Source organism: Rhinatrema bivittatum, chromosome 9 (genome assembly GCF_901001135.1).
Source record: "Rhinatrema bivittatum chromosome 9, aRhiBiv1.1, whole genome shotgun sequence".
Classification (NCBI taxonomy): domain Eukaryota; kingdom Metazoa; phylum Chordata; class Amphibia; order Gymnophiona; family Rhinatrematidae; genus Rhinatrema; species Rhinatrema bivittatum.
Genome location: NC_042623.1, coordinates 58,328,829 through 58,343,770, shown reverse-complemented (window position 1 = coordinate 58,343,770; position 14,942 = coordinate 58,328,829). Strand labels below are relative to the sequence as shown.

The window sequence follows — 14,942 nt, the reverse complement described above, 5'->3', positions numbered from 1 at the left end:
GGTCCTTGCTCTCCTCACCTCTCTCGGGTGGATAGTTAATTTTCCCAAGAGCAAACTTCAGCCCTCCCATGTCCTGGAATTTCTGGGGGTTCGCTTCGATACCCAAGTCAGTTGAGTGTTTCTCATGAATGCTCAGGTGCTCAAACTCATCGACCAGGTGCACAGCTTCCTTTTGCTCCCATTTCCCATGGCATGGGACTACCTGCAGGTTCTGGAGACCATGGCTTCCACTATCGACCTCATCCCCTGGGCTTTTGTGCATATGCAACCATTACAGAAAGCTTTGCTATCCCGATGGAAGCCAGTGTCCGAGCAGTTTCAGACGATTCTGCCGCTTTCTGGCTCTACCATCGCCGACACACAGTGGTGGCTGACGCCAGCACAACTTTTGAAGGGAATGCCTTTACTGATTCCGAAGTGGATCGTAGTCACGGATGCCAGCCTCTCCGGCTGGGGAGCGGTCTGTCAGTCCCAAGCAATGCAGGGATACTGGTTCCCAGTCCAGTCCTGCTGGCACATCAATCGACTGGAAGCATGTGTGGTGCGCCTGGCTCTCAAGGCTTTTCTTCCTCTGATCCACGCAAGGTGGTACGCGTTCTCTCGGACAATTCCACCATGGTGGCTTATATCAATCGACAGGGAGGCACCCGGAGTCGCCTGGTGGCTCTCGAAGCCTGCAAGCTCTTCACCTGGGCGGAGCGACACCTTGATTGCCTGGCAGCCTCTCACATAGCGGGCAAGGAGAATGTACAAGCCGATTTCCTCAGCCATCAACGTCTCGATCCCAGCAAGTGGGAGTTGTCAGACGGTGCGATGGACCTTATTGTTCGCAGGTGGGGTCCTCCCCACCTGAACCTGAAGGCTACCTTGAACAACGCCAAAGCTCCCAGATTCTTCAGCTGCTGGAGGGAGCACTGCTCGGAAGGAGTGAATGCTCTGGTCCTTCCCTGGCCTCACGGCATTCTCCTGTACGTGTTTCCTCCATGGCTCCTCGTGGGCAAGGTTCTCAGGAGAATAGAACTTCACAGAGGGCTGGTCATTCTTATGGCACCCAAGTGACCCCGCAGACCGTGGTTCGCAGACCTGGTAAACCTGGCGAAGGACGGTCCTCTTCGCCTCTGCCATCTCCCACACCTGCTCTGGCAGGATCCTGTATTTTTCGACCAGGCGGATTGCTTCTGTCTAGCGGCCTGGCTTTTGAATGGCAGAGATTAAGGAAGAAGGGATATAAGGAGGAGGTTATTTCCACTCTGCTATGGGCTCAGAAGCCATCTACCCCTCTCGCTTATGTCCAGGTCTGGAAAGTGTTTGAGAATGTTTGTGCGGAATCAGGTGTTCCGGCTCGTAAAGCCCGGATACCTCAGGTCCTTTCCTTTCTTCAGAAGGGCTTATCTAAAGGTCTGTCTTTCAGCTCCTTGCATGTTCAGGTGTCCGCTCTCGGCTACCTCCTAGGCAGCGTTGATGATATTCCTTGGCGGCTTACCCGGATATCATTCGTTTTATCAAGGGGGCTAAACATTTGAATCCGCCTGTTCGGGTCTCTTGTCCCACATGGAGTCTTAGTGCTTCGGGCTCTTTGTGTGGCACCCTTTGAACCTCTTTGCCAGTCTACTCTTAAGGATTTGACACTCAAGACTGTTCCTGGTTGCCATTTGCTCCACCAGAAGAATGTTGGAGATTCAAGCATTGTCTTGCAGGGAACCTTTTCTTCGTTTCTCGGATTCAGGGGTTTCCCTCAAGAGGGTACCTTCCTTCTTGCCCAAGGTTGTTTTTTCCTTTCATGTCAATCAATTGGTGGAACTCCCGGCTTTTTCCCCTGAGGATATAGCTGGTACGACGGGGGGTGATCTTTGGTGTCTTGATGTAAAGTGGATTTTACTGCATTACCTTCAGGTTACAAATGAGTTCCGAGTCTCGGATCATCTCTTTGTCCTCTGGAATGGTCCAAATAGGGGCAACAAGGCGTCTAAGGCTACCATTGCCCGTTGGTTGACAGAGGCGATTGCGTCGGCCTATATTGGTCAAGGCCGAGCAGTTCCGGATGGCCTTAAGGCTCATTCTTTGCATTCTCAAACTACTTCCTGGGCAGAGAGTCAGTCAGTCTCTCCCCAGGAGATATGCAGGGCAGCTATGTGGAAATCCCTGCATACTTTTGCTCGTCATTACAGTCTGGACGTTCGGGCACCAGTGTTTGGTTCCTTCGAATGACAAGTTCTTCGAGCAGGACTGTCTCGGTCCCACCCTGTTTAGGGAAGCTTTGGAACATCCCACGGTCTGGACTGATCCGGGTACGTACAGGGAAAGGAAAATTAATTCTTACCTGTTAATTTTCGTTCCTGTAGTACCACGGATCAGTCCAGACGCCCTTCCCTGTTTGTCTTGGTCTCTCCACTCGAAGTTTTTTCCTTCTCTTACAGGAGTATCTTTGGATGTTTTTTCTCTTGGATTCTCTTTGAAGGCACCGGAAGCATCTCTCGAGATGATCATGGGTAGTATTCAAGAGCGCTTATTTACAGAGTTCTTTCACTTCTTCGATTGTTAAACCAATTTATTACTTACTTAGTTACTTGCTTGACCTTATGCCTTTTCTGCTTTGACAATGGTTATACTGAAGGGATGCATGGTTGGCTCTGTCCTGATATAGGATACCCTTTCAGTTTTGGTCTGTCTCCATCTGCTGGACAGGAGGCTCAACCCACGGTCTGGACTGATCCGTGGTACTACAGGAACGAAAATTAACAGGTAAGAACTAATTTTCCTTTGGTTCAGTATTCCTCCATCCAGTTTCCCATATTGGCTCCTGACCACTCTATTTTCTTTGGTGGCAATAGGATTGGTAACACGGCCTACGAGAGCATAGGCAGCCTGCGAGATCCTTCTGACAGAAAATGTTTTGTTTTTTTTGTTTCCTTAAGTGTGAAGCTGCCACGCCTCTGAAAGTACTCAGCATAGGAAATGTGAGCACGCCGCTGGTGTGCCTCTGTGAATCCACATATCCATCGGACAAAAATGCAGTCTGGGGAGGCTGCGGGACAAAGATTGTGTCCTTTTCCAGTCAATTTTCTCTGCAAAAATATATCGACACAAAGACCAGTCAACTGTGAGTTGCTCTGTATACAGAGACCGTTCTTTTTGTCAGAGCTACTGACATGGAAATTATTTTGGATTGTGTTTCGATGTGCTCGTTTTTAGGGCAATATTTGAAAACCAGTATTTTGTCATCTATTAGCACAGCCGTGTAATGAAAAAGTTCCTTCTTTAAAGCAACCTATAAGGAAAACTTTTTTTGTATTTTAAAAAATTCCGCTGCACTCGTACATTCAAGGTAGAGTTTTCAAGCCCTTGTCAGCACAAGTGCATGAATGCATACTGCTAATCAAATGGCCACCCAGCCCCTGGTGCCATAATTCGGATTCATGCACAATTCATATGCGGTGCAGGTATGGATTTGCACATACACACTGCACGTGGCTGTCATCCCATGAGGTTAATACAGCCAAGTTAGTATTGCCCTCTGTTCACTTTCAAACCAGATATTATTTCTCACAGCGACAGACACAGAACATGGATTTACAATAGATTTCTTGCTCGGTCTGTGCTTGGCTGAATGTCTTTCTAGGAGTGCGTTTGTAACACAGCCTTGTTTATTCACAGGTTGCCTCAGAAATTGTTCAGTGATGCAAACATTGTTTCCATGGCCGTAGACCAGTACATCTATTTGGCAAAGAAAAACAGCCACTTTGTGGAAGTTTGGGATAAGAAGACGGATAAATGTCGCACGCTTATAGACTGCACCCACTTTCTCAAGTAGGCTTATGCTATAGGCTTCCATTATATTCTATTTAGCAATTTAGAAGCAATGTGAACTTAACATTTAAAAAAAAAATACATAAATTATATATATATATATATATATATATATATATATATATATATATATATATATATATATATATATATATATATATAGTAAAGCAATAAAACTAGCAAACAAAAATCTAATGTGTTCAAAAATTCAAATAGAAGTAAAGAGTATTATTACAGAACACTAATGCAAAAAAAACACATCTTTTATTAGGACATATTTTAGGAATTCAAACTTTATATTTGAATATTAAGCAAATAATGTCATCCACTGTTCCGAAAAGAATATCTGAGACTTCAATACATGACATTCCACATTGCCACACAGAGTTTAAAGAGCCTCATTTGCAGTTCCCACTCTGAGTTGGGTGGTAGGAAGAGAGGGAACACACTGACATAGTTTGGAATGGGCAATTGGAAAATTAAGTTACAGCAGTGATACTTTGTACACATTTTGAGAAAATACTCTGTAGAAGAAATAATAAAAAAGGACTATAATATTCTCACAGGACAAGCAGGATGGTAATCCTCACATATGGGTGACATCATTAGGATGGAGCCCAATCACGGAATACTCGAACAGTGTCCATCACTGACCCGCACGGGGTCTGTGTTATGTGTTTGTGTCCGACCACAGTGTTCTAACTTGCACCAAATGTGCCCAAATGACACCGAAGGGCCGTAAGGCTCAATTAGAGAAAATGGACTTTCTCTTTCAGTTAAAAACCCCGACTCCATCGATAGCTTCGACGTCCGAGCCGGTGCCGTCGACATCTCGCCAGCACCGGGACACCGCTACTCTTCGACCGGCGTCGACGATTACAAAGGTGTCGATTGCCTCCTCAAGAAAAGGACCGAGGAGAACATCGTGAAAAGCGTCGACACCGCCTTCGGAAAGCTCAGTCCGCCGATCCAGGCAAGCCCTCGGCATCAACGTCGACAGAGCCACCGACAAAGAAGCCCCGTCCAGAAAAGGCCCCATCCTCTTCTGTGACCGGGTCACAAAGGCGTTCCCCACTTTCAGTGGTGCCGGGATCCACGATTCCACCTTCACCGGTGGATCCTCCGGCTATGCTAGTGCTGCCTCCTACTCTGGTGCCGGGGTTCCACGCCCCAGGCTTCCGCGAGGAATTGGATCGGATGATCCAAGAGGCCATCGGTAAAGCACTTCAGGGCTTCCAACCTCCATCGACGCTGGTACCAGTCCCCGAGCCGGTCACTGATCCAATTCCCATAGCACTTGCACCGCTACTGGGTAGACTGGATGCATTGATTGGTGCTCTTCAACCGCTGGAACTGAGAGCACCGGTGAGTCTGGTACCATCCACACCGATTCCATTATCATCGGAAGATGAAGAAACACTGTTTCCTGGCGTGTAGCCAAATGGACTCAGAACGAATGGGTATAGTATGCTCGTGCTAGCAGTTGGAGACGGATCTGACGTCAGCACGGGTATATATACCCCCACAGGAAGCGTAGCAACTCAGTAATTTCCGTCTCCAAAGCAGTTTGGAGAGCCTGCACACTCGCTGAGCATGTTTTCCAAATCTACTTTCTATTTTCTACTTTCTACTTTCTTTTCACTAAAACTTCTACAGCATCGAGCCCTGCACTCCTGCGGTGATACCCTAAGGTCCCTCCCCCAGTAGAGTTTCCCGGGGTGATTTCTGTGATCCCCCGGAGGTTAAGTCCTCAGTCCGGTGGCCGAATCACGGCAGGGACGTAGCCCCCGGGCGAGGTTCGTGTGAGGCATACGAGGCGCCTCGGTCCCGGCGTGGACGAGGCAGCGGGTGCATATCCTCAAACGCGGCGGTGAAGGTACTTGCCCTCTCCCCCCGCAGCCGGATACCGCCCGGGTTCCAGCCGGGAATAACACAGAAATCACCCCGGGAAACTCTACTACACCAGATGGGTCGAGATTACGTCGGAACAGTGGGTCCTCGCCATCATCCGAGAGAGGTATTATCTGGACTTTCATCTCCTCCCTCCGGACAAGTTTGTGGAATCTTCCTGTTCCACACACAAGAAGGCAGCATTGGAAGCTACTCTGGCGAGGCTCCTGTCCTTGAAAGCCATCATCCCAGTACCTTCCTGGGAAGTGAATTCTGGACACTATTCCATTTATTTCATGGTACCCAAGAAAGGGGGCACCTTTCGGCTTGTACTGGACCTCAAGTCGGTCAATCGATACTTAAGGGTCCCGAGGTTTCGCATGGAAACTCTGCGCTCCGTCAAGACCACAGTACAGCCAGGATAATTCCTCACGGCACTAGACTTGTCGGAAGCCTACCTGCATATCCCGATCCATCGGGATCATCAGCGCTACCTACGCTTCAAGGTTCTAGGACGCCACTTCCAATTCCGGGCTCTGCCCTTCGGGTTGGCCACGTCACCGTGGACCTTCACCAAGGTGGTCGTAGTGGTAGCAGCGGCACTCAGACGGGAAGGAATTCTGGTCCATCCCTACCTAGACGACTGGCTGATCAGGGCGAAATCTCGAGAGGAGAGCCATCGGACAACCGACAGAGTGATTGCCCTTCTGGAAAGCTTGGGCTGGGTAATCAACATCAGCAAGAGTTGCCTACAGCCTTCCCAGTCCCTGGAATACCTGGGAGTACAGTTCGACACCCAGGCAGACACAGTCATTCTCACTGCCAAGAGAAGGTTGAAACTTCAGACGCGTATCCAGTACTTGATGGGAGCCAGTCGGCCCATAGCTTGGGATTATCTGCAAGTTCTTGGTCTCATGGCATCCACCCTGGAAGTGGTACCTTGGGCAAGGGCCCATATGAGACCTCTACAACACTCCCTGCTCTCTCGCTGGAGCCCCCGTCTACGGAACTATTCCACGCACCTACCTCTGCCGGCCAGAGTACGGACCCAGTTACGGTGGTGGTTGCAGTCCAACCACATGAGCAGGGGGTCGAAGATGTCCTCCCCCACGTGGACTCTGCTCACCACAGATGCCAGCCTGAGCGGCTGGGAAGCACACTGCGAAGGACTCACCGCACAAGGGCGGTGGAACAGAGAAGAGTCCACGTGGAACATCAACCGTCTAGAGGCTTGGGCAGTCCGATTGGCATGTCTTCGATTTGCTCACAGACTGAAGAACAGAGCAGTCAGAGTGATGTCCGACAATGCCACCACGGTGGCATACATCAACCATCAGGGCGGAACCAGAAGCCGACAGGCATCTCTGGAGATCGCCCCACTGATGGCTTGGGCAGAGGCGAATCTTCAGGACATCTCCGCCGTCCACATCGCCAGGAAGGATAACACCACGGCAGACTTCCTCAGCAGAGAAAGCCTAAATCCGGGAGAGTGGCAGCTGTCACCCACAGCCTTCCAGATGATTGTGGATCACTGGGGGATTCCGGACATGGATTTATTGGCGGACAAGTCCAATGCTCAAGTACCCAGATACTTCAGCCGCAAGCGCGACCCGTTCTCACACGGAATCGATGCCCTGGTTCAGACATGGCCTCCAGGGACTCTGCTATATGCCTTTCCTCCATGGCCTCTGCTGGGCGCCATCATCCACAAGATTCAGAACCACCGGGGCCTAGTTCTTCTAGTGGCACCAGACTGGCCAAGGAGACCCTGGTACGCGGACATGAGACGACTACTGGCAGGGGAGCCTCTTCCCCTGCTTCCTCTCCGGGACCTTCTACGTCAAGGTCCCATCCTCCACGAGGATCCGGCTAAATTCTCTCTTACGGTCTGGCCATTGAGAGGGCTAGACTGAAGAAAAGAGGTTACTCGGAGCCCGTGATAGATACACTCCTCTGAGTTCGCAAGTTTTCCACATCCCTCACCTACGTAAGGATCTGGAGAATATTCGAAGCATGGTGCGACACTCATGGCACCAATCCACATGCGACCACAATCCCTATTGTGTTGGATTTCCTGCAAGATGGACTTCAGAAGGGTCTCTCCCTCAGCTCCATCAAGGTTCAGGTGGCTGCGCTGTCTTGCTAAGGCCCCAGGACGGATGGCAAGACCATCGCCAAGCACCCAGATGTTTCTCGCTTCCTGAAAGGAGTCAATCATATCCGTCCGCCACTGCAGTGGCCTGTGTCCTTATGGAACCTCAACCTTGTTTTGGATTTCCTCGCAGGATCCACCTTCAGACCCCTTCTGGGCCTGTCTCTCCGTTCTCTAACCTTGAAGATGGTGTTCTTGCTGGCTGTATGTTCAGCACGACGCATCTCAGAGCTACAAGCACTGTCCTGCCGGGATCCATTTCTCAGGATCACTCCTGAGGCTATCCATCTTCGCACGGTTCCCTCCTTTCTACCGAAAGTGGTTTCACAGTTTCATCTTAACCAAACCATATCCTTGCCTACCACGGCGAGTTTGAAGAAATCTGAAGAAGGGCGTTTATTACGCCATCTCGACATTGGCAGATTGCTGCCCAGATATCTGGAAGTGACACAAGAACTACGAAAGACGGACCATCTGTTCGTCCTGCACAGCGGGAAGAAGCAAGGTGAAGCGGCCTCGCGGCCCACCATCGCCCGCTGGATTAAAGAAGTTATCAGAGCAGCTTACGTGGAGGCTGGGAAGTCTCCGCCTCTACAAGTCAAGGCTCATTCTACCAGAGCACAAGCGGCATCCTGGGCGGAATCCAGGATGCTGTCGCCTGCAGAAATACGTAAAGCAGCGACATGGCCCTCCCTCCATACCTTCTCCAGGTTCTACCGTCTGGATGTCCAGGCCAGGGAGGACTCAGCATTTGCGAGGGCGGTCCTACATGGTCCTCAGGCAGCCTCCCGCCCAGGCTGGGAGTAAAGCTTTTGTACATCCCATTTGTTCTGAGTCCATCTGGCTACACGCCAGGAAATGTTGAGATGACTTACCTGATAATCTCCTTTTCCTTAGTGTAGACAGATGGACTCAGCATCCCGCCCAGCTGCCTGTGTACATGGGTTTCACCGGTTCAAGGTAAGCCATGTCATTTGTTTACATAAGAGCGTACCCTCTACCTGGTGTCAACGCCTTCCGGTTGTGACTGCTGGCAGTCTCCAGCTACTATCAATAGGTCAGGGGAATCCTGTTTCACTATTTCACTGAGCTTCAGTACACACATCCATAACAGCTTTTGCAAGGAAGATTACTGAGTTGCTACGCTTCCTGTGGGGGTATATATACCCGTGCTGACGTCAGATCCGTCTCCAACTGCTAGCACGAGCATACTATACCCATTCGTTCTGAGTCCATCTGTCTACACTAAGGAAAAGGAGATTATCAGGTAAGTAATCTCAACAATATCCATCCCACCGTCTTGTCCATTGATGTCACCCAACCCTTCGGTGCCTCCATCGATGCCGTCGGTTCCTCCATCAATGCCGTCTGTGCCCTTATCGATGCTGTCGGTGCCACCTCTGATGCCACCGATGCCTAGGCCTGGTCCTTCAGGATTGCACCATTTCTCCCCGCTGGAGACCCACTAGGTGCTGGAGATCAGCTCTATAATCCTTGGACCGATGATTTGTCCCAGGATACAGATGATCTACCATCAGAGCCCTCTCCCCCAGATGAAAGACGACGTTCTCCACCAGAAGATCTGTCTTTTATTAATTTCATCAAAGAAATGTCTGAAACCATTCGTTTTCAACTTCAGACGGAAGAGGATTCTAGGCACAAGATGCTGGAATTACTCCAATTTCTAGATGCCCCTAAGGAAATCATGTCTATTCCTATTCATGAAATCCTGCTTGATCTCCTGAAGAGAAACTGGGAACACCCATGTTCGGTCCCACCTGTCAACCGCAAGACAGATGCCACCTATCTGGTGGAGTCAGCTCCGGAGTTCCAAAAGTCACAGTTGGATCATAACTCTGTGGTTGTTGAATCAGCCCAAAAGAAGGCATGACATTCAAAACCTCATTCCTCCATACCTCTAGGGAAGGAACAAAAATCCCTGGATGCCTTTGGCAGGCATGTCTTTCATGGCTCAATGCTCATATCTCGCATTGCCTCTTACCAGTTATACATGACCCAGTATGCAGAGACCATTTTAAGAGGATCCAGGATTTCTCTGATTCTTTACCAGAGCAACTCTAGGCTCAGCTTCATACTCTGGCTCAGAAAGGTCAGGATGCTGGAAAGCACAAAGGTCCGCACTGCATATGATATATTTGACACTGCCTCTAGAGTGTCTGCAGCAGGCATTAGTGCAAGAAAATGGGCCTGGCTCAAATCCTCGGACTTAAGACCAGAAGTCCAAGACAGGTTAGCAGATCTACCCTGTGTGGGCGATAATCTCTTCGGGTAAAAGATCCGAGAGACTGTGGTGCAGTTGAAGGACCACCATGAAACGCTGCACTAGCTTTCTTCTGTGCCGTCTGAGTTCCCTTCCGCCCCTAATAGAACTTTCAGGCATGACTCTAAGCGGCCGGCCTACAAGCCAAGAAAATGTTATCCTCCGGCTTCTAGAGGACGCCCTTCCAGACCTTACCAAAAAGTTCAATCCAGGCAGACTCGGCCTCAGAAGTCTCAGCCAGCTTCTCAGCCTGGACCAGCATCATGGTTTTGACTCCTTCCTAGAGGGTGTAAGCCAACTTCCTCTTCCATCCATACCGGTTGGTGGTTGGCACTGCCATTTCAACAGCGCTTGACATACAGTTACTACAGACCAGTGGGTACTGGCAGTAGTCACTCAGGGTTATCACCTAAATTTCCTGACTGTTCCAGAAGACTCTCCACCTCAGCTGACGTGGGGGACGTCCGACCACTCTTCCTTGCTCGAACAGGAGGTTTTATCCCTCCTCAAATCCCGTGCAATAAAACCAGTGCCCCTCTCCCAGCGGGGGCAGGGGTTTTATTCCCGGTATTTTCTAATACCAAAAAAGTCAGGTGGCAAACACCCGATACTGGACCTCCGCGCCCTAAACACATTTTTGCGGAGAGAAAAATTCAAAATGGTAACCTTGGGCTCTCTACTTCCTCTTCTACAAAGAGGAGATTGGCTATGCTCTCTAGATCTCCAAGACGCTTACACACACATCTCAATTACTCCATCTCATCGCAAATACCTGTGATTCCTGGTCGGCCCTCGTCATATCCAGTACCGTGTACTACCATTCGGCCTAGTATCCGCTCCACAAGTATTCACCAAGTGCCTGGTGGTGGTCGCAGCCTTCCTCAGGAATCAGGGTGTGCATGTCTACCCTTATCTCGATGATTGGTTAATAAGGGCTCCGACTCAGCAGGGTGCACTAACCTCCCTGCGTCTCACTATCAACACCCTGATCTCCTTAGGGTTTCTAATCAACTATCCCAAATCCAAGATTGTTCCATCCCAAACCCTATCCTTTATAGGAGCCGACCTAAACACTATGCAGGCGAAAGCCTTCCTCCCCCAGGATCGTGCTTTCACCATAGCATCTCTGGCGCATCACCTACAGACTTGAGTTTCTTCAACTGCTCGTCACTTCCTCATACTGTTGGGTCACATGGTGTCCTCGGTGCATGTCACTCCAATGGCTCGCCTAGCCATGATAGTGATGCAGTGGACCTTAAAATACCAGTGGGTTCAAGCTTGTCAGCCAATGTCCAGCATTATCCACGTAACCAAACAACTCCGTTTGTCACTAGCCTGTTGGATACACCACTCCAATCTCATTCAAGGTCTTCCATTTCAGGCTCCAGATCCTCAAATTACTCTAACAGATGCATCCAACCTTGGGTGGGGGTGCACATATAGGTGACCTGCAGACTCAGGGAACCTGGTCTCCAGAAGAAGCCAAATATCAGATAAATTTCCTGGAGCTACGGTCGATCAGATATGCCCTCAAGGCCTTTCAGGATTGCCTATCAAACAAAGCCATCCTGATTCAAACCGACAATCAGGTTGCGATGTGGTACATCAACAAACAAGGGGGAACGGGCTACCTCAGGAAGCTGCACAGATATGGGCATGGGCCCTTTCCCGCTCGATGTGCCTCAGAGCAACTTACTTGCCAGGAGTGGACAATGTGTTGGCGGACAAACTGAGTTGCACTTTCCATCCGCACGAATGGTCTCTCAAGCCCACTGTAGCAGACACGATATTCCAATGTTGGGGTTACCTTCTCATAGACCTCTTTGCGTCGGTCCACAACCACAAAGTAGACAACTTCTGCTCTCTCATTCGCAGTCACCACTCGCAACCAAGAGATGCCTTCGCCCTCTCCTGGGCCAGCGGTCTCCTTTATGCGTACCCTTCACTTCCTCTCATTTCAAAGACTCTCATGAAGCTCTGGCAGGACAAAGGATTAATGATCCTGATAGCTCCCTATTGCCATGCCAGGTGTGGTTTCCACTCCTCCAGGAACTATCAGTACGCCAGCACATTCCTCCTTTCTAATCACTCAGAAAGAAGGGTATCTCTGTCTCTGATGGCCTGGATGTTGAAAGGTTAATACTCCAACCTTTTAACCTTTCAGAGTGGGTATCCCGAGTCCTTGTAGCTTCACAAAAACCTTCAATGAGAAGGTCTTTCACTCTAAATGGAAGACGTTTACAGTCTGATGCGCTTCCCTGTCCATAGACCCCTTCACTTGCTCCACTGCGAGATTCTTGGACTATCTTTGGCACCTGTCAGAGTTAGGCCTAAAAGCTTCCTCTATCAGAGTGCATGTTAGTGCAGTGCCTGCGTACCATAAGGGTATAGGAAATGTCTCCATCTCAACGCAACCCTTAGTATCACGTTTCATGAGAGGCTTGCTCCATTTAAAACCTCCACTGCGCCCTCTTGCCCCTGCTTGTGACCTTAATGTGGTTTTGGGACGGCTCATGAAACCTCCGCTTGAGCCTCTCCACTCCTGTGATCTCCGCTATCTCACCTGGAAGGTAATTTTTCTTCTTGCGATCACGTCCGCTCGCAGAGTTAGTGAATTACAGGCATTAGTTACCTACCCGCCTTACACTAAAATTCTGCATGACAGGGTAGTGCTCTGCACGCACCCTAAATTTTTGCCGAAGGTAGTGTCGGAATTTCATATTAAGCAATCTATTATTCTACCTGGTGCCTTTTTTCCCAGGCACCATTCAAACCCAGGAGAACAGGCTCTGCATTCTTTGGACTGCAAACATGCTCTAGCTTTCTATCTGGACCTCACGTCGGCCCACAGGAAATCCACTCAATTGTTTGTTTCTTGCGATACCATCAAAATGGGAAATCCTGTGGGAAAGCAGACCCTCTCCTCCTGGTTGGCGGAATGCCTTTCTTTTTGCTACCAGCAAGCAGGTATTCCGCTACAAGACCGTATAAAAGCACACTCAGTCAGGGCCATGGCGACATCAGTAGCGCACGTCTGTTCGGTGCCACTTGCTGATATTTGCAAGGCTGCTACCTGGAGTTCTCTCCATACCTTCGCAGCCCATTATTGCTTACATAAGGCTGGCAGACAGGATTCCATCTTTGGCCAGTCTATTCTACGCAAACTGTTTTCAGCTTAACTTCCCAACATCCTTACACTGATACGTTCAGGATGCCCTCCTAACCAAATTTCCATCCCCGTTGTTGTGCCTGTTGCACGTCTTTGGGTGCGTTTGGTGCTTTGCTTGGGCATCCTCAGCTCAGTACTCACCCATATGTGAGGACTACCATCCTGCTTGTCCTGTGAGAAAGCAGAGTTGCTTACCTGTAACAGGTGTTCTCACAGGACAGCAGGATGTTAGTCCTCACGAAACCCGCCTGCCACCCCGCGGAGTTGGGTTTGTTTACGTTTTCTTATTTTATTTTTCGCACGTACTTTTTACTATAAGACGAGACTGAAGGGGGGACCCCTGCTGGATGCAGGGTCGGTGTATTTCTGGGCATGTCCAGTAGGTGCCAGTCAAAGTTCTAGAAACTTTGACAAAAGTGTTCCGTGATTGGGCTATAGTCTGATGTCACCCATATGTGAGGACTAACATCCTGCTGTCCTGTGAGAATACCTGTTAAGCAACTCTGCTATCCAAAAAGGACTGTGTGCCCCTTGCTGTGCTCAGGTCACTTAAAGAGCACAGCTAGGATTATATTTTCAGTGACCAGTGCTGCTTGTCCAGAGGGAGTTCCAAAAGTCTCGGGAATAAGTGTACCCCAGATTATTTTTCTTAAGTTTTCTTTTTAAGTTTTTAAAATGTTTTTCCTATAGGAAAAAAAAAACAGTTGGAGCCAGATGTGTTAGCGCTTTCCCTGTTTTCTGTCTGGGGAACTACTCTTGGTAATGTGTGGCCTGTGGTACCTCTTAATATATCCAGGGCACACGTGGAGGTAGGGATTAACCTGACAGGAACATTTTGCATCTAGCCCACCTACCACTTTATATTGCTTTTTCTACATTTGGTATCAACAGAAATCTACCAGCAGATTTTCTGAAGATGCCATGAGCTCAAAAACACCATTTTGAGCTTTGTAGGCCATTTTATTTCATGAATTCCTTGGTTCTAAAAAATGATTTTACGTAGTAAGCAGAGTTAGAGGAAGGTGCAATCAGTGTGGACTTGTTATATAATGACCAACATCAATTAAAGGAAGTACATCATGGTCCTTAATGTACCCATCAATGGGGTTCTAGTGTTATTAGTCTCAAGGTAACTACAATAGGACACCCATCAGTGGGAGTCCCTACAGTAGTACAAAATATGAAGTTATTTAGTACCCATTAGCCAGAGCTTTCGGTTCCAAAATGTCAGACTATAGATTCTAAAGAATTGTATATTTTGTATGTATTACTGAGTGCCTGGTTCTTCAGCCCATCTTAGATTTTTCTGCACCTTCTGAAAGTCTTCATGTCATTTGACCAGCAGCACCCTCCTGTTTTCTTTACAGCTTGTGATATTTGTTTAACAGTGAATGCAACGATCCAATGAATTTTAATAGACCACCTTTCAGAATATCCTTGCCTACCCTTGGTTGGGAGAAAAATCATTTTTGTCCGATCGGTATGAAAATTTAATTAATCTGAAGCTTGATGGAAGATTTTTCTTCTGGTCGAGAAACCCAGTCATTCACCTTTTCTGTCATTCTTCCAAATGCATATTGCATGAGACTGGCAAATCTTAGCACTCGACTGAGTAAATATTTTCTATCCCAGGCCAAGTTAGC

At 48.8% G+C, this 14,942-nt stretch overlaps 1 protein-coding gene across 2 annotated transcripts in view; it reads left to right on the top strand.

Moving 5' to 3' along the window:
* LRRK2 (leucine rich repeat kinase 2) overlaps positions 1-14,942 on the top strand; it is a 584,366-nt gene that overhangs the window by 524,402 nt on the left and 45,022 nt on the right. For both annotated transcript variants that reach the window (XM_029617357.1, XM_029617356.1), the window contains 2 exons: positions 2,916-3,100; positions 3,655-3,807. In XM_029617357.1, the coding sequence (XP_029473217.1) occupies positions 2,916-3,100; positions 3,655-3,807 (338 nt within the window). The remainder of the gene's footprint in view (positions 1-2,915; positions 3,101-3,654; positions 3,808-14,942) is intronic.